This window comes from Anas acuta, chromosome 1 (assembly GCF_963932015.1).
Source record: "Anas acuta chromosome 1, bAnaAcu1.1, whole genome shotgun sequence".
In the NCBI taxonomy this organism is placed as follows: Eukaryota; Metazoa; Chordata; class Aves; order Anseriformes; family Anatidae; genus Anas; species Anas acuta.
This window is the reverse complement of record NC_088979.1, coordinates 74,592,751-74,617,214: the sequence shown is the minus strand read 5'-3', so window position 1 is coordinate 74,617,214 and position 24,464 is coordinate 74,592,751. Positions and strand designations below refer to the sequence as shown.

The window sequence follows — 24,464 nt, the reverse complement described above, 5'->3', positions numbered from 1 at the left end:
CTCCATTCTGCTGTGAAATGGCCATTATGTTGTGACCATTATGACCATTCAAATAAGTGCTTCACTCTCCAAAGTGCTGGTTAGCAGACGATTGCACCTAAATCAGTTATAGTTTGCTTTGGAAACTGTACACCTAAGCCTTGTAAAAAACTGAGTAGAGAGAGACAAAATTAAGGGTTTGTCCCCCTCTCTGCCCAAGTAGCAAGGTACGGCTTTGAAGAAGCATGTCAGCATGCTCTCCTTCTCCTGCTTATTTGGATATTATTTTGAATAATATATAAATATATTTTTTCTGTTACATTCAGAATTTGCAGTTGGAAAATCTGTAATTATGTTCTACAGAGTTTGGTGAAACAGAGGTTTTAGTGCTTCTGTGAACCTGGAAGTCCTATCTGCAGAAATAATTTACATTTATTATGAGCACAATTTTTGGATGTGAAACCAGAATTAAAATTGTTTAATGCTGTTTTGAATGTAATTTCAGAAAAATATTTCAGTATTAACACAATTTTGAGATGAATAAAGGTTGTTCATACCTTTCAAGAAGCCAGATAGAGTGTAAGTTTGAGGTTTATAGAATAGTATTATATAATAGGAAGATATGCCATTTACCATCTTTTTTAATTTTTTTTTTTTTTTTTTAAAAAGGAAGAGAGAGAAAGAAACTAATTCCTGAAAATTAAGTAAAACAAATGATGCATTATAAGTTCACCATTTCATCTGATTGTATGCATCTTCCATTTCATAACAATTATTAAAAATAAATCTTAATTGTATATGTAGTGATATATTTCGAAACTCTGTTACACAGCTTTTGGTAGTGTTTTCATAATGGATATAACAAACACTGCAAGGAAATGCAGCTCTCTTTCTTGTTGACTAAGACTGCTGCTGGATGGCTTGTATTGCCTTTTACTTTCTGATATTAGTGCTCAATACAAAACGTTCTATTCTGATGACTTAACCCTTAGAGCTTTAATGTCAAATTGCTCTGGATGAGGTCATGTAAGTAAACTAGAGAAGTCTATTAGGGTGTTGGTCTCAGAGGCCCCATGAATCCCAACCACTGAAGTTATACCCTTGCATGATATGGTATAATATAATGCAATGGTGGCTGTGTAGTTGATGTTTACTGTCCGTATCTGTCCTCACTTGTTCCTGTCAGACCTGGAAGGTTTCCACTGCAGTACTCACAGAATTTCTAGGTTGGAAGAGACCTCAAGATCATTGAGTCCAACCTCTGACCTAACACTAACAGTCCCCACTAAACCATATCCCTAAGCTCTACATCTAAACGTCTTTTAAAGACTTCCAGGGATGGTGACCACCTCCCTGGGCAGCCTGTTCCAATGTCTAACAACCCTTTCAGTAAAGAAGTTCTTCCTAACATCCAGCCTAAAACTCCCCTGGTGCAACTTAAGCCCACTCCCCCTCGTCCTGTCACCAGGCACGTGGGAGAACAGGCCAACCCCCACCTCTCTACAGCCTCCTTTAAGGTATCTGTAGAGAGCGATAAGGTCGCCCCTGAGCCTCCTCTTCTCCAGGCTGAACAAGCCCAGCTCCCTCAGCCGCTCCTTGTAGGACTTGTTCTCCAGGCCCCTCACCAGCTTCGTCGCCCTTCTCTGGACCCGCTCAAGCACCTCGATGTCCTTCTTGTAGCGAGGGGTCCAAATGCCTGCAAGGCATTTCTCATTACATGAAACGGTCAAGGACAGCTGCTTCTGGGTCTAGATTCCTCCTTATTTTTCAGTGTCTTTTTAACAAGCACACATGTTCACACTCATCTCGAAAACCTGAATGCATTTGCCTGCTGGATGGGAATGGTTTTCTCAGGGGTTTTCTAGGTATTTCCTCAAAATTCTTTGTATTAGTGTGAAATGGTGTATGCTTTCCCTTCAGACATCAAGGCAAAGCTAAACACTGATGAAATGACTCCTATCAGTCTGGGGAGCTTTGGGTCAGGTCTTTGCTGAATTGCATTCAAGTTGTTGGAAATGTCATATCCAAATGTTATATTTTGAGATTTTTTTTTCTTTTTTACTCTATTCTCTGAAGACTTAGATTTAAGAAAACTGGTGCTGTTGCAACTACTTCTGACTCACATTTTCTTGATTTTAATTTTTATTATGCAGTGACAGATACCTGTCAGAAAATCTTAAGTTGTCAGTGTAAGGCCTGATTCTCCTTTTTCTTGAGAAAATTTTCAACTTTGTGTTTGCCCTAACTAGGTGGGCTAAAAGTGATGAAGAGCCATGTTGGAGGGAGAAATGTTTTACTTCAGTATGATCCAGAGCACTGCAAATATCTTCTTCGGTAGCTTGAAAGAGGTGATTCTTCCACCGCATTTAGCACTGATGAAGCCTTACCTTAAATATTATGCGCAGTTCTGGGCTCCACGATACAAAAACTGTGTTACAGTATTTGAAAATGTCCAGAGGAGGGCAGTAAAACTGGTAAGAGGACTGGAAGGCATGTCCTGTGAGGAGAGTCTGAGAACACTTGAACTGCCCGGTCTGTGGGAGAGAAGGCCTCAGTGACCTCAGTGCTCTCTGCATCCTCCTGAGGAGGGGAAGTGGAGAGAGAGGCACTGACCAGTCTCTTTGCCGTGTTAACCAATGAGAGGATGCAAGGAAACTGCAAAAATCTGCACCCGGGGATGGTCAGACTGAACATTTGGAGAAATTTATGGGTGGTCACACACTGGAATAGGCTTCCTAGCCAGAAGTTTGGATGCCCTGTGCCTGTCAGTGTTCGAGATACACTTGGATAACAATTGTGTTTAGTTGCTTTAGCTTTTGGCTAGTGGTTGGGCAGTTGGACTAGATGATCTGTGAAGGTACCGTACAGCTGAACTGTTCTACTCTGTTCTACTCCATTTTATTCATCTCGATGCACATTCATAACAAAGCATGTCAAAAATGAGAAACCCTTTGTAGATGAAACTTAAGATGTCTGGAAAAAGAGAGTAATTTATGTATACAGTAGCCCTTCTTCAGACCTAGGTTGTACATTGGATCTGGCACACATTTCCCTCTCCAAATAAAAATATCAGAAGAGAATTCATGGAGAAAATAAGGTATCTCTTTTCCTGAGATTATTGCCATTCAGAGGGCAAAACTCACTATCTCACTATCTCATCTGTTTCATGGTTTAATTCAGGGACTCAAAGGGGAGAGATGTAGATTAAGATTCCAGCTCTTCCATGAGTTTCTTTTCCATTCCTCAGCTTCCCCACCATAAGGGAACCTCACAACAGAATAGCTAAGAGGATAAACATAAAACTCGGTGTTTATGAGGTGCTCTCATCTACGTTATTGCAAGCTGAATTTCTACCTTTTTAGAAGGACAATCCCAAACAATTCTAGTGCAAGGTTATTGGTAACATTGCTGTCAGCTACCAGTTTTTCTCCAACCTACAAAAAGGTACAACTCCACTGAAGCTGCACAGTTGGCTTATACACCAGCCCAATGTGCTAGACTAAGTCCAGTGCTCTGTCAAGTCCTCTTACAACAGGAATATAGAACATCATGACTTTTTGTCCATGTAGTTGAGGGTGTATACTCCAGTCAGTGCCTGTGAAGCTTATGATGGAGACTTTTGGCTAGCTACATTATCTTTTTCTCATTGGAGTATTCTGAGGGCAGTCAGATGGCAGGATACTGCTCTGACCTCATTCATTTTGTCAATCTTTCCTTTGAAGTGTCTGAGCTAAGATGCCCATCAATAATGCCTTTTCTGGTGACAGGAGATGCTGGGTCTAAAGTCAAAATATTCTGGTCTGTCCTGAATGAGTATTGAAACAGAACAGCTGCCAGACAAAACATCAAATGCTGGAGCCTACTTCTTGTAAAGACATCCCTGTAGAAACATTGAACAAGCCCCTCTGAAATATAGCATCTTGGTAATTCCTTCCATGCATATCAAATATTTTGCTTTACAACATGCAAGGAGGGTGGTCCAGCAATACAGTCAGAGTGAACGTGATCCTGGTCCTCATCTCAAGCTTGCGGCAAGATTCTGGATATGCTGGTTTAGATATAGTTTTTGTGGCCGTGCAACATTGAAAGAAGAATTGGGAAAACTCAAGGGTAGGGAAATCCTGTCAGCCCTGGGAATCACTGACAAAGTCCCAGTGAGGTTAAAAGGTTGCCCATTGTGTTTTTACACCACTTATACCTCCGTAAGTCATGGCTAAATCTATCACATAGTTAGGAGAGCTGTAAAATAGGAATGATCATGGGATTGGGCTCCAATGTACAGTAACTCACCACAAGATGAACAACACTCTGGATTTTATTAAACTTCCTGACTTAAATGATATTTTATAAGGTATCCTTCAATTTACTCTGTATACAGCACATTGTGGATTTTGAAGGGCTAAAAGTTGGATCTGAAATACCATTATATGTATTTATAACAAATGTTTGAGTGGTGTTTTGCATTCCTGAAGTATGTAACCTCTGTGAATAATGGTTTTATTACATTTTCAGGCTTTGTTGCCAGTAAGAAAAATGTTTAACTTTTAAAACACTTTTTTTTTTTTACATTAGTGATACAGGTGGACAGCTGTTCTGAGATACAGCCTGTATGTGTTCATGCTTGTTTTTGTATAGTATAAATGTAGACTCATCCGAACTAATACTATATGTAAGAGAAACAAATAATACAAACACAAGTCAAATGACATGAATTGTATGTCAAAGGTCTTTCTTTTTGGTTCAGTAAGTATCTTTCTACTGTTACCAGAAAGATTAGGTGTTATTGACTCCCTGGTAATTTCCAGGTTCATCTGTCTAACAAAGGAAGAAAAAAGGTTTCTGAATGTGAGTTTAAATTTATGTTTCAGCCACAGTAAATACTCTTAAAGATTTTTCTTGATGCTAATGCTGTGAAGCTTGACTCCTGTTTGCAGAGTTTGAATATAAACTGACTGTATATCCATTATATTAGAGGTTGAAGGTGAAGAAATGATAATATGATACTTGAAATAAAGTGGTTTTGCTAACAGACCAGGGAACATTGTCTATTTATATGGGAATAGTGGCTAAATCTCTGCTGAGTTTACTCCATAGCTTGATGAAATAGCTTCTTGCTTGGGAAGACAATGTGCCCATCTAATCTTGAGGCTACTCAGTGAGGAGAAGATTTAACTTTCTGTAGTTTAGAGTAATACTTTTGACATTGGTCTGTGATCCAGTGACATGGTGTTAAATATTATTAGGAGCCCAGATTCAGTAAGGCAGAAAATAGGATGGCATATATATAAGTGAGGCAATTGCCTTGTACAGTAAGAAATGCTGAAAATGTTTCTTGTAATCTAACCATGGCTTGGCATGACCTTGCTTTGACACCAGGGCTCAATGACACAATCTTATCCTCAGGAGAAGTGGATTTTTAAAGCCTGTTATTAACTTCCTATGGGCCAAACAAACAAACAGAGAAGAACTGGGGTCATTTGTGGATGTTTATTTCTTTCTTTTCCTGACACTTTCCCCCACTGACTCTTCCTAGTGCCTGGAGCCCTGCAAAGAATCCTGGGATTTGAAGAAAAACCATTGCCAAAGCTTCTGTGAGGTATGTCAGCCCAAGGGCACTCTTTCGCACTTTGTTCTAGCTGTCTCTTTCACTTAAATTATTAGAGGTGTTAGCTTTAAGGAGACAGCTAACAAACATGGGATTTTTTTATAGCATTCACCTTCACTTGAATGGATACACATATAACTATTTAGCCATATAATGTTTGAGTAAAAAAATTAATTTTTTTTTTCCTGATCTCAACTTGAAGTTTGAAGTGTTATTCAGCCACGCTTATGTAATTTCTCTGAGAAGGTGCTGTTAAAACCCTCCTGTAAACTGCTACTTCTCCCACATTCCTCCTTTCTTTTCCAGCCGTGTGGAGGAAAAAGAGTAAGAGCATCTTTGTTTAAAAGACAAAATGCCACAAGTGTGGAAATCTTTGTGTGGGGTCACTAGAAAAGGTTGGCCTTTCTATATGTGAAAGTCAGTCTGATTTTTCAAAGAATATATCCCCAGGAGTAACTGGATTCAGAGGGCAGGCATCAGAATGCTTAGTTCTTCAGGAACAAATCTTTGGGAAACTGTTTATGCATAGTGTTTCAGAATAACCTTGTGAATAAACAAGCTTAGATCAGTTAAACTCACACACAAGAGAAAATTTATTGGATTTGAAACATAGCTTCTGCTGAGTTGGTGAAAGTCACATGTTACAATCCTTAACAGATTTTTAGTACAAAGTGAAAACATCATCCCAGTAGAAAGTTGATTTATTGTAACCAAATCAATATAAAGATACACCTTTATTCAAATCATTTAATGTGTGTGTTTATGAAGATTTTCAGCCTTTCCTGCAAAAAATTAAAATGATCTTAACTGATTGTGCCCTGAACTGATTTGACTCATTCCTTATTCCTTATCATTGTGAGCACTCTTCTGCTGGTAGAAGAGCATGTGTTATGTTTAAACAATTTAAATATCATGAAGATGATTAGGAAAAGCTGTCATTTCCACTAACAAAACTGATTTTTAGATCCAAATAACTACATGTAAGTAGGGAATAAGGGGTTACTAGTCTCTTTAGCTATGTTAGAAGAACAAGTAAGAATTTCTCATGAAAACCAATCCTTGTATATGTTCTTTAACCAGAATCAGTTGCTGTTTCCTTATATAACAAAACTCTAGGGTAGTGTAATAAAGCAGTTTTAGTGGGTTTAATTTATGTCATCCTCATATATCACTTCTCACTAAGGCTGTATGTTTCCAGATATGGGTGTAAATATGTATAAATTTGGTTTAAAAGAAAAACATTTGTAGAACACTGTTCTATTGTAGTTGAAAACAGTGAGCATCCCTCTTTGATTAGTGTTTTGTGGTTGAAGCTAAATTTAGAACTTCAAAAGCCAGTAATGAAGAGCAGCACATTTAGCAGCTAACTGAAAAATGAGCTGTGAAATAGGGTGAGGAAGAGAAGCCTTGAGGATGTATTATGCCTTAGGGAGCTATAAAGTTTTTAATTAAGTAGCTGCAAATTTGTGATGTTTTAGGATTTGAAATTTGCTTCACACACACAGACACACACACACACACGGATAATTTTCCTTTCCTCCAAACTCACGTATGCTCCACAGACATTATTTGATTGAACTGAACCAGGCTGTTTTCATTTGAGAGTGTTTTAATCTTTTTTTGTATTCTTTATAAAATCTGGAAGCAAAATTTTAGCTTTTTATTTCCCAAGGTCTTGCATTGTATGCAATTTCTTACCTACCAAATAAGTATACTAGTGTTAGAGGAGGAACCTTGCAGCTTACCTGTCTCCCTTTTTTTTTTTTTTTTTTTCTCATAATTATAATTTTCTGCTTGCTGGTTTAGCTTCTTAGGTGACTAAATGGAATCAGGTATAGCCCAACAGGAAGAACAGCAGGAGTGTATGTCCGAGGAACATTTGGGTCAATAGGAGAGAAAAGTGGACCGCTCATTTTGGCAGTTTACACTGGTTAAGCTGTATCACCAAATGCATCCTTAAGAGTTGGATAAAAAAAAATAAATTTGGACGACCCTATAGGATGAAGTGTGAGAGGTAACTTAGTGGTACGTTCCTGGACTTTGGAGTATAAACCGACACATACTCAGTGAACCACCTGGGCCTCCTTAATAAAGAAATGTCTTTCTCATTTTGCCAGAAATATGAGAATGGTATAAATTAGAAAGTATAATATTTGAATATGGGAGAAAACATTGAAGTCACATGAATAATTGGATGGAGAGTAGGTTATAGTTTTTGTGTAAGCTTAAGAATTTGTTCATCAGATCTTTCTGAGTAGATGACTTTTGGTTCCTCTAAAATGGGAAGAAAGCCTATAGATAACTCCAGTTACATGGCTTGCTTACCTACAGTTCCACCAATAATTTTGAGGGATTTACCATAGCTGGTTTTGCACCAAACTAAATAAAGTACCAGCTAAAAGAGGAGATGAAATCCCTGTGTCACACAGAATGACATGGGGTACTAGAAGCTGTTTTTAATAATGTTGGAAATGAACGTTGCAAACCTCTGAATAGTACATATGCTATAAAATGTCTATGTTTTGAAACAATGTCTCCTATAGCTAGAGCCTGATTTCACAGAGGTAACATTTGTTTTCATCTTTAAGAAATACGTTTAAGAGTTATTTTAATCTGTATTTTCTGCTGATCATTGTATAAGAAATTTTATTCCAGTACCATGAAGAGTTATACAGTTATTAACATTTTAGCAAGAACATAAAGATGCTCTTCTCTTAGCCAACTCAGTTCAAACTGAGTATAAGTATGATCTAGGAAGATTTTACTTACTTAAGTAGAGTGGCATTACATCAGATGCTGTGGGTAAAGTCTTGTGAAGTACAAAGGGAGGAATGTGGGATAGTCAGAAAAAAAAAAAAAAAAAGGGAAAAAAAAAAAAAAAGGAAAGACCATTTGACCATTGCTTTCCTTTGTTCTGAGATTTATTATTATTTTTTTTTTCCCAAATCTGTTGTTGAGCAACTTTGTTGCCAAGCAGTGTGAGGAAAACAAGGGAAAGCTGGCAGATGTAAACAGCTTTATTCCATTAAAGATGGTGGTCTTACTTGAGGGAATACATAATTCTGTGTTTGGAATGCTTTTTTAGAAGCAACTTGAATATATAAATCTTTAGGGATAGTCTTGCAAAAGCTGAAAATCTGTGTTTTTCTTTAGGAGGTCTTGGAAAATGTACAACATTTTTTCTTCCCCCCCCCGCTTTTTTTTTTTTTCCACTGCTGAAAACCTTATACAATTCCTTTGTTTTCACTTTAGCCTCTTTTTCCCAAGAAGAATTATGAATGCCTAACTAGCTGCGAATTCCTTAAGTACATCCTGTCTGTGAAGCAAGGGGACTGCCCAGCACCTGAGAAGGCCAGTGGTTTTGCAGCTGCCTGTGTTGAAAGCTGTGAAGCAGATAGTGAATGTTCTGGCGTGAAGAAATGCTGTTCCAATGGATGTGGTCACACATGCCAAGTTCCAAAAAATCTGTACAAAGGTAGAGATTATTATTAATATATACTCATACTAGGCTAGTAACTTCAGGCCATAGTAAGGTCTCCTAGAAAACCATGACTTTTATGTCATGAGAGTTTGTATGGAGGTGAAGACCTTGAGGGTGCTGTGACTGGATGCAGAAAGGATGGATGGACAGAAAAACGTTGCTTGCATTACTGATTTTTATTTTTATTTTTTCCTTATGAAGGTCATATCTGAAAATCTATGGAATGTAAACATGGCTATTATGAATCATCTTAAGTAGAATGAACTTGCCAGTTTAGGTGAAATCTCACTTAATTTGATGCAGATGAGAAAGAATGCAGCAGGAAAATATTTAATGATAAATAGTTCAAGTCGTATTAATCACAAACGACATTTATGATTATAAGCCAAGTAGGTAGGACTACCAAATAGGAAGTGTGAGATAATAAGGTAAAGAACAAATCAATGCAGTGTATTGGTGTTCTTAATGACCTAAGAATAAAATAGTGACAAATGATAGTGTCCACATATATATTATTGTATTATTTACATTTAGGGCACCATGAATTATTCAGAAGTTTTTAATTGCCTTGATTTGAGTCCTGAGATTCTATGAAAAAAGGTTTTCCTTTCTATCCATCAGCAAGAACATATAGATTAAGGAATGATTTGTGCTTAGACAAATTCCAGATTCTAATTTCTTATGATTAAATTAAAAATAAAAAATAATAATAATAATAAAGTATTTTTATGGAAATACTTTTAAAATGTGCTTCTATCACACAGTAATGACCACGTGTGAACCACACAAATTCTTTTTACGCAGAATTTGAATATTTTGTTAGAAATCCATTCTTCTACTTTAGTGATAAAAAATAAATACTAATCAGTTATGCTCCTGATAGCTTGGGCTCTCCATGGAGATCCTAATCAGTAGAACACTGAGCTAAGCTCCAGGCTTAGATCTGAATCCAGTTTTATTTCCATCTGCGGAGCTCCATTTGTTTGCAACCTTGAAAACACTGGGGATGAATATGTTTGAGTGAGGTCAGAATTGTTGCCCTTTCCTGGGGTATAAACCTGCTAACAGCATTTGAAATAGAACAGACTATAGTGATTTTATGTATGTTTGATAACAATAAATATCAGGTCTGTTTTGAAGTTGGAAGTGAAATATGTGAAAGAGACGGTGATTTGTTTCTAAGTTCATTCCATTAACTGAAATGTTGATCCTTGTTTTTGAATGTCCCTAGTGATGAGAATGTATGTCAGAAGTAATGCTCTTTGACTTTTGAAACCTGGGTTTGAATATACAGGGTTGGCCATCAGGAAACAGTCTAATTTACTTTAAAAAGTGAAGAAAATTTGATGTAGAAGTCATAGAGGTTGAGTGAGCATAACACTGATGAAGATGCTACTTGAAATACTTTGAACAGCAGGCACTGTGATCCAGATTTCCAATATAGAAGGGAAATTCTCTTGCTTCCAGGAAAGTTCAGAGCAGCTTTGTAAAATTGTAAGGGATTAATACACTGTCATCCACACCACCTTTTAGAATAAAAATTATTAAAAGGGGATTATTTACTTCTTCCTTTCATCTTCTTGCGAAAATTGAATAGTGAGAAACTCAGCATTTGTGTTGCATGTGTAATGGTTTACACGGTCGGGCTCCATACCACAATTACAAAATTGCATACTGCAGGGCATTCCAGTAAATATGACAGCTGGAAAAGGTAAAAACAAAACTAGCAAACAAACAAACAAACAAAACCAGATGGCATGCTTTTGGAGAGGATACAAAATCTGACAGGATATGATATGCTCTATAACTGCATACTGCAAAGCCTACTATTGCTCAACCTAATTATATAGAAACAGAATTAATCTTCTCTAAGATCTTATCACCTATCTGCAGGAGGTGCTTGCTTGTAAGAGCATATATGTCTTGCAAAGGAAGGACAACCCAATGCAGTACTCACTTCTCAGCTGATGAATTCAGCTAATTAGCCTCTTCAACCTGTCTTTCTGCAACAAAGGACAAATAGAAGCTGAGCAGGCTTGCTATTCATTTCCTCCAGGGGTAAATGACCTTCCTGTCACTAAGGAAGAGCAAACTCTGCAAGCATGACTAAGATCTAGTGAATAAGTTTAGTACTTATTCTTATCATTTTGACAGCACTCACAGCTAGAAAATGAACTCAGATTGAATCTAAAGAGTCTACATAAGTTGCTAGAGTTACACTGTTGATCAAGCTCTAGAGATGAAAGTTACAACAGCAGATACAAAATACTCATCTGATTTAACTGGATTTGCCCTCTAGTACTGAGTACTAAAGCTGAATTCTAAAATAATATTAATATAAATACACTTGCACAGAAGTCACATATTGAAAATGTCATTGGATTGACTGTACTTGTATTCCCAATTGTTTATTGGCTTGCATTCAGTATAGAGCTCAAATTGACATATCATTATATATTTATTTATTTATCTATTTATTTATTTATTTCATCCCTGTTAGAAGTATTGCTACTCAGTTATGTAGTCTTCAAATTTTTGTTTCCCTTTGCTGGTGATATGAAATTTTCTGTCCTACTCATCTGTCACATCTACCTCCTTTACCTTGTCTGAATTAGTAAAGGACTTCAGAAAGTGTTTGTCCTTTCTCTATGGCCTACCTCTTTTTTTTTTTTTTTCCCCTATGTGGATATAATAATGTTATAAATTAACAGCAAGTATATAAAGTAAATTTGGTACTTAAAAGATGTAAGTGGGAGGAATATATCTGCTTAGAAATAAGCTTAAAAACACAGAACAAAAAGGAAGAAAAACTGATGTCTAATGTTTGATCACATTCACTTTGTCTAAATACACATATGCATCCCTAAGTAATGATGTGGACATGTATCTTTTTTCCACACTCTGCTGTATACTGCTGAAAAATTATCTATGACCTTTTTCTTGTTCAGCAGTTAGTGGTCTCTCCAGTGTGATAGTACACCAACTTCTGTGAACTTTCCAGGCCCGCTTTTTAAAAAAAGTTTCAGGGTTAGGCTGTCTAAACCAGCCTAACCAATTTTGTCTGGAACATGTTAGGGAGCAATTAATAAAGCAGATCAAACTGCAGATATGAGCAAAGTGAATTGTGAAGAGAATGTTGTGACATGTAAAGGCTATGATGGTATGACAGTGTCATAATTGGATAGTTGGAGCCAGAACAGTCAACCAAAATTTAAAGGCTTTTTTCATGTTTCATGAAAAATAGTTTTGTATTAAAACAATTGTGTACAGTTTTAGAGGTGTTCATCTCTGAGTCTTCGAACAACTGTGTTTAGAATTGTACTGGTGACATAAGTGTAACCTTTACTGGCTGAAACCCTTCCATAGAAGCTTCCTATGGAACCAACATTTAAAATACAGATTCTTATGATGGAACAGCGTGCATTTATTTTTCATAGCACATAGCATGTGTGATTTGAAAGACACCTTTAGAAATGTTTTTTTCCTGAGCTCTGGTACTGCACATATATGAGAGTCAGTGATTTGAATTCTTAAAACACTACAGACTTCAGAGAACTAATTTGTCCCAGCATGATGAAAGGGCTGACAATTTACATAATAAAAAGCACATTGAAGAATGATTGGATCTACACATCTGGATATGAAATTGATGATGCTGGTTCTACAAAAGTGTTTCAAAATGCACTTGTGCGATGCTCTAGTCATTTATGCTGCTGCAATCCATCTGCACACAATTACATAACACCAGAGAGGCTGAGTAACTTGCAATCAAGTGAATCCAACTGCCCCTAATGCAGAGCAGATGGAAGTTTTCTTAACATGCAAATTGAAGAATTATTGTACGTTATAATTAAAGAAGGGTTTTCAAATATAGAAATTGGAACTGACATGATCTGTGATGTTTGTTACACTAGGCTAAGGCATCTGGCTGTGGAATGATATCCAGAGTTTAAACTGTGGTGTTAACCAGAGTTTAGTAGTGGATTTTACTCAGGTTAATTTCAGGTTTCTTCAATGGTTAAAATATTGATTTTTATTGACTTGTAGCTAATCACTTAGTCAGATTTGGAAGACATCTTAAAATATGAAAGCAGTTTGTTTACCTGCTTGGTACTCCAGCCATCTATGACAGACTGAGTAGAAGCATTTTTATTACAATTAATAGAACCAGTGCATACAGATGGACTTGTTGGCCCCCACTGAAATGGTGAAATAACACAAATTCATACAATAACTAGGTAAGAAGATTGTATGTCAGCATAAAAGTCTTGTCTGACAAAATGATGCACAAACAAATATATGAGCTCCTAATAACTATCTAGGGAAATGTACCTAACACTTGATGTGTTGATTTAATCAAAAGCTGCCAAATTGGAGGAGTTGGTTTTTCTGTCAAGCTACTGCAAATATTTTCCAAAAGGCAGTGTTATCAAGAGTAGGAAAAACAGGAATAACTATCCTTCAGTGACACATGTAATGAGAAATTACCATTAAATTTTAAAAAGAACTTTTTTTTTCCCTGTAGTGTAGAAGCAGCCTTGGAATTACCTTTCTTAGATCTTTAGGGAAGAGTGGAGAGTGACATATCATACAGTATGGCTGCAAGCTGCTCAGGAGAAGGCAAGCAGCATACTTGCATACATCAGACTAATGTAAAATGTATCAGATAATCCTGTTACTCTAGACTACACCAGTAAAGGCTTAGCTGAGGTCTGTGGCCAGTTTTAGGCATGACTTTGGAGAAGAGCTGTGTCCAATGGGAGAATCTCCACAGGAGAACTGCAAGAATTGCTGAATGACACTGTGGATATTTTATCATTAGATTTGTTTAAAGAAAAATTAGGTGAAAATCTGAATGACAGGTATAGATAGCTGCTTGGGATCAAAGGGTCTTTGTCCATCTTATCAAAGTATATCTGGAAACACTGAGATAAGTTTTAGCTCACAACTTTCAGATTCTTAGTATCTTTAGTTTATAAATTAAATAAAGAATTTTAAGGATTTTTTTTTTTTTTAACAAATTTTAGTGTTGGCAGAGGTAGGCTTGTTGTGAACACTTCTGAATGCACATACTTATCAGCCTACCTATTTCCCCACTTTTACTCTTCCATTTGACAAACCATCTTTTTTATTAGTATATATATTTTTTAATACAGCTTCACCTACAGATGGTTTTATCTTGTTTTGTAAATTATTCAAATATTTTTGTTTGTATGTTCCTATTGCAGGTGTTCCACTGAAACCCCGGAAAGAGTTAAAATTCATAGAACTGCAATCTGGAGACCTGGAGGTGAAGTGGTCTTCAAAATTCAATATTTCCATTGAGCCTGTGATCTATGTTGTTCAGAGGAGGTGGAATCAAGGAATCCATCCTAGTGAGGATGACGCTACTAACTGGCAAACAGTGGCACAGGTCAGTTCTTGGTAAAATGTTAAGAATCCCTAGATTCCAGACAATGATCTGAAGTTCCTCGTCAGGTCAAAGAGTTAGGTCACTTTGTTAGTAAGGAGGTTGATACAGAGTGACCCCTTTCTAGGGTCTCTCTCTAAGTCACAAGCTAACCACAGGAGGGATCTTGCTCCAATGCTCAATGAGCCATTTTCCAGACTTTTTCGGCAAAAATCAACTTTATTTATTTATTTCAACAAATATTTTTACTTACAGTTTTTCTGTTATAGAAACATCAAATGTTTTTGATAGGTATAGAAAATGACATCATTAGAGATGTGTGAATATATTAGTAAAGAAGTAAATATTTCTTTCCTTGTCCCCTCAAAAAATAATACTCAGAGGTTTATATTTTCAAAATGAGTTTATTTTGTAGGTTTGTTCTCCACAGATAAAGATCTATAGATCGAGCTGGAGGCTTGATTTTCACAAGACAACGAGTGGTACTTTCTTGTAAGTACATACTTGTGATCTATTCAGATGCGAGTTCCAAAAAGCCATGAATCTCTTGAAAAATGTAGAGTTAGATAGCAAAATAGGAAGAAAGCATATGAGAGACATAGTCCTTTTGAAGTCAGTGTGCATGGTCTCCAAGGCATGGCTTGGGTCTTAGCAAAATGCTAAGAAATATAATTGATAAAATTTTTCATTGAATTTTTAAAATCAAGAGTGTTAAGACTAAAACCTTTATTCTTTGTAAAGTCATTTTCTTAGATGTTGCTCTCCCAATTCAGAAAAGCCCATGATGTCATGCTCTTATCACTCAGTGCAGTCCAGGCTGAAAATGTAAGATTCATGAGCAAATGTTTCTTAATGAGAAGCAGCCAACAGAGCATAAATTTTCACTTAGTTCCTTCCCAGTTTCAATCTGTTTTTTAACATGCTGACAGTTCACCTGTATGGCAGAGTTCCAGTCGTTTATCTTCAATGCTTCACCCTCATCCCTGCTGACAAGAAAAGCAAAATACTGATTTTCAAAAGACCTGCAAAATGTCATTATAGCTAGGAAAAGGGAAAGAGGGAATAAATAGAATCATCCACAAAATAAAGTAAGGATTTGAAGTTCTGTGGCAATCTGTGTCCATTCTACATTCAGATTGTGTAGGAAAAAGGTATCTTAAAATAATATGAAGATTGTGAAACTGAACACTCAAAAGTGAAGTTGTTAGCTTTAGTGCAGTACTTCAGGGGACAGTCACAATGTTAAAGTCTTGCTCAGGGAAAATGACCTTCAACTAAGCCTGGCATGAAACCCAACCTGTGCAATTGCATCCAAACGAACATGCACACCCTCACATCTGATAAAGTTGTAGTGACATATTTATTGTCTCAGTTGATATGCAGGTCTTCAGTCTGCATTCTCCATATTCAGCAAAAATATAAATAAAGAAAAATAAAAAAGGGCCTTTTCTACCAGGAGAATAATAGAAAACATAAGCCAGATGTCAATTGCTCGTCACAGTTATCATGCTATGTATATGTGCTAGGCTGTAGAAACACAGTTCTTCTTGCTGGTGGGTCTGGACTGCAAAGGTAGCAGCGCACTGCTGTGCTTTTTCTCGTCCCAGAAATAGACCTCATGCCCGTTTCTGGAAGCAAGCAGTATGTACAGTAGTGGAGCATATATGAGTCTCTTCCATCTCACAGGGATATACAGGAGAGAGGGTTTTAGAAATGTGTTCCTGTGCAAGAATCCTGTCAGTTGTCTTTCCTGAGGGTCTGTCACATGCAGGCAGAAGGGCTGAGTTAATCACTATGGCAGGAGAAGCCTCCTCCAACTGACATCTTTCTGAGAACTTTGATGTCTCTACTGCATCATGAGAGATGTGTATTGGATTGTGAAACAGACCCCACTGGGGATGTCAGTTGAGAACAAGCTTCAAGATGCCTGCCTGGCTTTGCCAACTTTGTGGTACCTTATGGGGCATTACAGGCTGTGCACCCTTAAGGGTTGCTAGTAATAAGAATTTCTGTCTCTATAGAGAAATATAACTCAACGGTGTTTGTAGTTTTAGACATCCTGCTGGGCAGTCAAATATGTTAAGTGTAATCAGATGTATTAGGATGTATTTTACTATGTCATCATTAAGGTTGGATACACAGTTTGACTAAAGTGACCGTGTGCATGGCCTCTGGGTATTTTCTTGTCCATTTAACTGAGAATTTTTCTTGTATGACTCCAAAGCATTGCGGTCTAAGACTTTGATTATAGGTAAAGGCTGTGAAGAGCTCAGCCATAGAGCTGAAAACTCCTGGGGCATGACAGTCTAGAGGAGGTGATGCCCATTCATTACTCTGCAACTTAAGTTAGAGAGCGTGTACAGAGCAGAGGAAATCAAAAGGGGGGTTATAATTTTGAACAACATTTTTAAAGGAATTACTTTTCACGTTTTACTTTTTACTTGCTTTCTTCTATTGCATTAATGTGGGTTAACATGTGTTTTCACATGTCTCTTATAAATTTTTATTTGGTATTGAAAAAATAGTTTTGAAGAAGTTTGTTTCATATTGTATTGTCATAAGAATGTTCTTGATGTTTGCTTTTTAAGAGGGGGAACAATCTACTAATACATTATTTAACTCTCAAAGAACATAAAGAAAACAAACACATTGAAAATAATTTTATTTTTTTATCACTTCAGGAAACAGGAATTTTGTTAACTTTATTTTTTTGCTGTGCATTTTTGAGAAAACTTGATGTAATTAACAAATGGACTAATTTGCATTAGTTGATACATGTATAAAAACTACAGGAACTAACATATAAGTTGTTATAAGTAAGTTAACTATAATGTGCAGTGTTCAAAGTGGTTATGCCAAGTTTCTTATACTATTGCTTTTTATGATTTAACCAATTGCATAGGGCCAGCTGCATTATCCCATGAGAATACAATATATCTGATGAGCAAACTTATTCTGCTTGTTGTGATGCTTTCTAAAAATACTCATATTGCTGTTTATATTTGATACTTAGATATTTAATCATATTAATTTAACAAATTAAATTAATTCAAATATGCTGTGCCTGTTATCTCCAGATGGGAGAGCACATCTCTGTATTGTGTGAGTGGATGCCAAGTATGTGTACATGCATGAAGGCAGAGATTAATAAATTCTACTTACTAGTTTATTCCTCTATTAAAACAAAGGAGCCGTATTTACTGCTAGCTTGATTGTGACAAACCTTAGTGCTTCATCTTGGAATTGTCTAAACTCTGTGGACAGCTAATCCTTTTTAAATCTTTCAGCTTCTGAAACACCTTAACTTCTGGTTCTAAGGTTATCCAAAATTTTCTCAGCTCTTGACAGCAGGAAATCCCTCTTGAAGCTAACCACCAGTCCCATAAACTGAAGGTTTCTTTCTCCATCATCCAGAAGAAGCTTGCTTTGATAAACATTCTTAAAGAGTGCCCACCAGTAGGATTCCATTCACACAAAAGAGGGGAGGTCTGCTGCCCTTGGCAGAGTAGTGGATGTGGTACTGTCAAGCCGCTTCTTTGTCAGAAGTGTAAACTTAGTTCTTCTTACACCCTGGATGATATCCCTTCACTCTTTGAACTGTAAATTCTTTCTCACTGTGCATGATTTCAAAATAAACTTCTCTGCCCAGAAAATTTTTGGATGCCCCATCCCTACAGGTGTTCAAGGCCAGTTTGGATGAGACCCTGGGCATCCTCATCTAGTAGGTAGCATACCTGCCCATGGCAGGGAGTTGGAACTGGATGGTCTTTCAGGTCTCTTCCAACCCAATCTATTATATGATTCTATGAAGATACGTGTGGAGCTATGAACTCATCAGGATAAGGCTGATCTCTACTATTTCCAGTAAACCCCTGCACTAAAGAAAAGAATCCAGGATTGATAGTGTGAGAGAATGGGAATGAACACAATGAAATACTCCTCTGATTATTTTAAACCTTGGAAAGGGGAGAGTCTTCTGTACCAGATTTTTCTACAAAGACCATCTTATACCAGTTCTTACCTATATATAAAAGACAGAAAAAAAATCCTTGGAGTGGTAATGCAAAAATCCCATCTGAATCACCTAACTACTATGTGTCTGAGTTGTATTTTTTCATTCTTTTCCCTCCCTATCCTAAATAATTCTGCCCTTCCCTTACAAGATGTTGTTGAGACCTTCAGCCTGCTTTGCTCAGAGGAAAAGTTTTGCCCACGAATGCAAAAAATGTCATAATTCAATATAGCAGGCAACATTGAAGACACTAAGGAACAGTTTCTCCCAACCTCTCAGACAGAGGATGGGATTGAAGGTAGGTCATCCATGCTCTGGGAAAGTACTTTAATCATCAGTCATTTGTATGAGCCGCAAGGAGATTTCTCAAGGTACCTTGAAGAGAAGAGCAAATAATCTCCTTTGGAAAGACAGTATTAGGGGACTACTTTCAGAAGAGGGCCTAAATAGCTAGGAAAAGAGTAGAATTGTCAGTGCTTCTTACATGAGTCAGTACTACGCTAATGTCAGCCAAATTCTCCCTGTGTGCTGACAGCCCAACCACTTTATTCACTGGATATGACCTGTTGTGCCTTGGACCTGAGATGCACTCTTGAGAAGAGGCTGCTTTCTGTATTCTCCAGGTTATGTCATTGTGATTCCGTGCTGCTCTTATATCAAGTTATATACTAAAGTAAACTAGTGGGGACTTACCTTTGTCTTTATTGAATTTAGGATCATGTTGAGGATGGACATGTTGGTCAGTAATTTTGCCTGAGGACTCTTTTTTTATATTATTTTATTCCAAATGACAAGTGTATTAAGATTGGAACCTAGCTTTAAAACTTTCCTCCTTTAAACAATAGATAAACAGACAAATAAATAGAAAAAAAAATAAAATCAATCTTATAATGATTTATATAAGAGGTGATTTTTTTTTGTTTCATCTTTCATTTATGAAATTCTTTAAAACATTATATTGGCATTCTAAGACCAGTAAAATTGTTGTTTAATAATTTCTCTAATATTCAGGAATAATTTCAGGTGTGTGTTGAAATTCAAACCTTACTTAATACTATTCAGCATGCCATCAAGTTAATAGAAAAGAGATATCAAAAGCACTTTCAGTGTTATGATCTCAGCTCCAAACATACTTAAGTAGGGAGAAATAACTGAAGTAATTGAACAAAATATTCAATTTACTGACAGAGTAGTATATCTCAACAGTATTTTGCTCTTTCTTGAAATATGCTAAAACCATGTAAGGTTTGCTTAGAGGTGCCAAAGTAATTTGTAATGCAGGAGCTTTAGTTACAGATACGCCTCCTGCATGCCACTGAGATTAACAGAAGCTTTGCCAACAAAACCAGTGACGAAAGAAATAAGCCTAAGGCCTGTTCATATATTAAAATAATTTTGGTGATATGGGTTGACACATTATTTGATCCCACAACATCTCACAGTTGCCACAGAAGACTGACACAAATGCAATACTGTGTTTTAAACAAGCCCTAAGAGAATAACTGAGCTCATACAAATGACAACTGAGATTCCTCAGCTGAGAAATTTGGGGTCAAGTCTATTCACATTATGCCTACCTTGTAGCTAAATTCAGTAAATCTGTTTTTAAAAATCCACAGTGTTGTGACTAATTAATTACAGTTAGGTCCTGACTAATCTCAGGATCTCAGCTGCAGCAGTATCCTGAATATACCCATGATTTATATGTATTTTTCTGTTAATATAGTTCTAGTTTATATCACTCTAATTCACTGTTGTGTCTTGTCTGTAAATAGTTGAGTATGTGGGTCTTCATGCTGGGAAAAACAAAAATAAACAAACTAGCACATTTGAGTGCTCTATAGAATGAAAATAATCATAAAACTGGTTCAGATAGGCTCTTTCTTCCCTAGGAGCCCCTTCATCCAACTAGATAATAAATTCTATAGGTAATGTAAAAGCTAAAAATTGGAAAAAAAGATGAGGCAGATGACGAAGTGCAGGGACTGTTACCCCAGCTTAAGCTAAATAGACGAATGTAGGACTCTGAATGGGGAAGGACTCTGAGTAGCAGGAATATATGGGGGCTCAAAGCAGCAAAACATCAGTCTGGAAGCAGACTATAATGCAGCTTAAAAAGGCTCTCTTTCCTTCACATGCACACACAAACCAGATAACCTTTTCCTTAAATTTTATTTGTCAAAAAGTGACAGAATAATATTTACAAATTTTATTGGTTGGGACTTTAAAAATGCCATTGTTGGAGAGCTGAAACAACTTCCCAACATTCTGGCTATCTGAATTAGGTTGGCAGCTGCTGCTTTCTTTCACAGATTGGAAAGAAAGCAAAAAGCAGAAATGACACCGTGCCTTCTTTGGGAAGTATTTGGCATCACTGCAAGTAACATTGAAACTCATATGGTAGATTTTTTAAGTTACAGAAAACATCTTGTAAAAATAAATAGAAATCACTAAATTTCTTAATGAGTCTGCATCTTGGTCAATGAAGATATTCAGTATTGGTTGTGTAGTATATTTTGACTTATGCAAGTAATTTGTTTCAAATTCATGTGTTATTTTGATTAAATAATTAGATTAAAACACAATAAACATGACAGTCTGAAATAACTTGAAGTTTGGATAATTAAGAGGTAACTGCAAATGTAAAATCAGCCACAAATGGATGAGTTTCTAATGAGTTCTAAAAACACAATATTTCTTATGTACTTATGTGCTTGGGAGTGATTCAGGTGTTACCAGAAGGTTGTGTTCAGGTCTGGTGTTAGTACCTTAGGAAAAAAATCAGAAACAGCACAGAAGGCAGATCTTTAAAACCTTAAAGGAAAAAATAGGATAGAAAAAGCAGGCCTCAGACTAAAGTACTTCCTACTGAAAGGGTTCAGAGTGCATCTATGTTTATTCCATATTTCAGTGGTTAAGGCACTCCCTGCAGAAGCTGGAAATTAAATTCATGACACCAGCAATCTCAGTGGGTGTTGTTGATGGAAAGGTCATCTCCTATAACCCGAGAAAAGTCTGCAGAGAAGAGTTAAGGCTTAGAGTGTCATTTTGACATAAATGCCAAGGATCTCAAGAGGGCTTGCATTCATCACCTGAGAGTTTTGTGTCTCCTATGAACCAGAAAAGGTGGCTTCTCACAGCTCTGGATTTTGTGAAGCCATTTTGGACTTACTCTCCTGTTTCAGGATCTGGAGAAATGAATCCTTTGATTTGGGTTAATGAATTCCCTGAAATGTCAACACCTGATCAGCTAAGCCCTATATATTATGGTGAAAGTTGTGATAACTGAAAAGTAATTTTGTGAATTTAGCACTTGACCAGTTTTCTAAAGGTCACTTTTCTAGAAGAGACCTGCAATGCACTGTAATGTGCTGGTTATGTGATTTTGTTCACAACTGTTGACACTTCCATGTATTAAAGAGGTGGGTCCTACCTCCCGGTCTGCCTAATGGGTGTCACGTGGCAGAGAGCAACTAGCCACATCTGAACGAAAAGTGTAATTGTGACATTTTCCCCACCAGACTACGGATGAGAGGGTCCAGCTGTCAGACATCAGAGCGAGCAGGTGGTACCAGTTCCGTGTGGCAGCTGTCAATGTGCATGGGACGAGGGGCTTCACGGCACCCAGCAAGCACTTCCGCTCCTCAAAAGGTGAGTTTTGGTTCCCTACAGCTGGTGCTCACCTTCTACTCGCTCACATGTGGAGTGCAACCTGATCTGCCTGTTTTTGTGGCAGAAGGTTTTTAACAGGTGGGTTTTTTGGCCATGTTACCAACCATCAGCTTTAGAAACGGTGTGAGATTTGTTTGAAGTCAACACAGGAATTAAATGTTAAAGACGTCATTATTGTTTTATCAGTAAGGAGTCTCAATGAATAAATCCATTTTAAAACATTTTACAAACTGTTGGTATCAGCCAACATGACTCTGACCTTGAAACATGAAGGAAATGGGGTTTCAACATGTTATTCCAAGATGTTTGTCTTAATTTCATTTATAGTTATATGTACATTCCTGCCATATGCTTAGCAGCGTACAGGAATAGTTTGTTGCCTATATCTTAATTGCAGCATCATTGTTTTAATGGAACTACATGCTATTTTAGTATAACTTTCCCCTTGCTAGCACTAATCATAAGGGATTAAGGCTTAGACAAAGGCTTAGGGATAAAAAGAGTATAATAGTGTTTAGTAGTGTGTATCTGTTCATTAGGAAGTCATGATAGACAGTCCACTAAGTGTTGTAGGATTTTTTGTTGCTGTTGGTTCTGCAAGGGATGTGGGATAACTTTGAAAATGTACCAGTAAATGGCACTGGGGGGATGGGAGCTGGAAACAGATCTCCTGTCCCATAAATTTTTTTCTGATGCACTTTTCACTGACACAAAGGAAGAGTTTACTCAGATGACTTTCAGGCACAGTAGCACAGGCCAGAAACCATCCCCAGTAGACAATCTGGATATGGTTACTCTCTCTTAAATACAGTTAATAATGTGGAAATAGCCAGACCATACTAGTTTACTGATGCCAAACAGTGAGATGTAACACTCTTCACTGTATTACTAATTGCGGTAAAGTTTCCAATAGACAGACTTGTCTTTGTTTTGGTAGTGACAGAATCTTTACACTCTTATAACAAATACTTTGAGGAATGCATTTCCTTTTTCTGAAGATAAAATTGACTTACAATATAGGCAGTCACCATTTGTGGGTTTCCATGTTAGCTTTTAGCTTGTTGTTTGGCCATAATCAATCCTAGAAAAAATATTATTGTAGATACAGTTATATAGGCATGCAAGTGCTTTCAGTGATATGGATAGTTTATTTATTTTTTGAATAAGTCTACATTAGGATAAATAATTTTGGTACTATAACCCCATTTGTGGTAGGAAGGTTGGTTGGCATAGTCATACCATTACTTTTGTGACCACAAACCTTTATGAATATAAAAGTATTATTTAAAGAATTTGTTACATTTAAGTAGCATGCCATTTCAATGACATCAAAAATACAGTTCCTTCAAGCTATGTTGAGTTTACTGCAAAGATTCAGCAGCAGCGGAGGCATTCTCTGCTTTTTTTTTTTTTTTTTTCTTTTAATGAGCTTCAGTTCAGCAGATACAGCCCTGCATTGCTGAATCTGGCACCAATTTTCTTTTAAACTCAGATCATTGCCAGAGTTGTTTTTCTGAGTTTCTAAAGATTTTCTAACTATTCTGCTTGGAACCACTGTGCCTGTAGTTACATAGAAGTATATCATGATAATACTGAGGTTTTGGCTTGAGTGTGACATTTTGAAGCAGGATGTGTATTAAATTTCCCCCTAGATTTGTCCCCTGCTGCACTTGCTCACCACAGGAGCATGTTGTTCAAAACACCTACATTAGTAAAGAGTGTAAGAACATCCATGCTAAGGCATACTAAATGTCTCTTTAGCCCAGTAAAAAAAAAAGAGACTAAATGTCTCTTTAGCCTAGACTCTAGCAAAAGTGGGTTTCCGGAGAAGTGTGAGAGCGTGATAAGCACAAAGATACTTCTTCAGAATAATCTCCCAAGTGGCAGTGATTTGTTTTTCAGGAGTCTGTGGTTTTAAAATGATTGCATGTTAGATACCAGAGTCCTCTTTTTTCTGTGGTCTCTGCAGCTACCCCTGAAGCACTTGCTCACCTGTAGTACTGTTTATGGCTGTCTGCTGGGCAGAGAGCACTCTAAGCACTTTTAGGACTTTGTGACAAGGACAGCAGAAGACTGTAGTATTTCTCCGTGCTCTAATCTAATAAACCAAAGCAAAGGGGATCTTGATAAGGGCATAAAGTATGGTAACTGTTCAAAAAGCTACTGTAACTCACAATAACAATTTTCAAATCTAAACTCCAGCCCTGAACTGTGAATTGCCAAGCAAACAGCAAGAACTTCATTTAAATATCAGCTTTGTAGCCAGAGTCATCCTATTTCATCAGTTAATTTGACTATTTTAGGG

The 24,464-nt window shown here is 36.9% G+C and overlaps 1 protein-coding gene across 5 annotated transcripts in view; it reads left to right on the top strand.

The window, feature by feature from the left end:
* ANOS1 (anosmin 1) overlaps positions 1-24,464 on the top strand; it is a 140,083-nt gene that overhangs the window by 69,073 nt on the left and 46,546 nt on the right. For all 5 annotated transcript variants that reach the window (XM_068682457.1, XM_068682471.1, XM_068682479.1 and 2 more), the window contains exons 3-6: positions 5,513-5,575; positions 8,837-9,059; positions 14,294-14,478; positions 22,009-22,138. In XM_068682457.1, the coding sequence (XP_068538558.1) occupies positions 5,513-5,575; positions 8,837-9,059; positions 14,294-14,478; positions 22,009-22,138 (601 nt within the window). The remainder of the gene's footprint in view (positions 1-5,512; positions 5,576-8,836; positions 9,060-14,293; positions 14,479-22,008; positions 22,139-24,464) is intronic.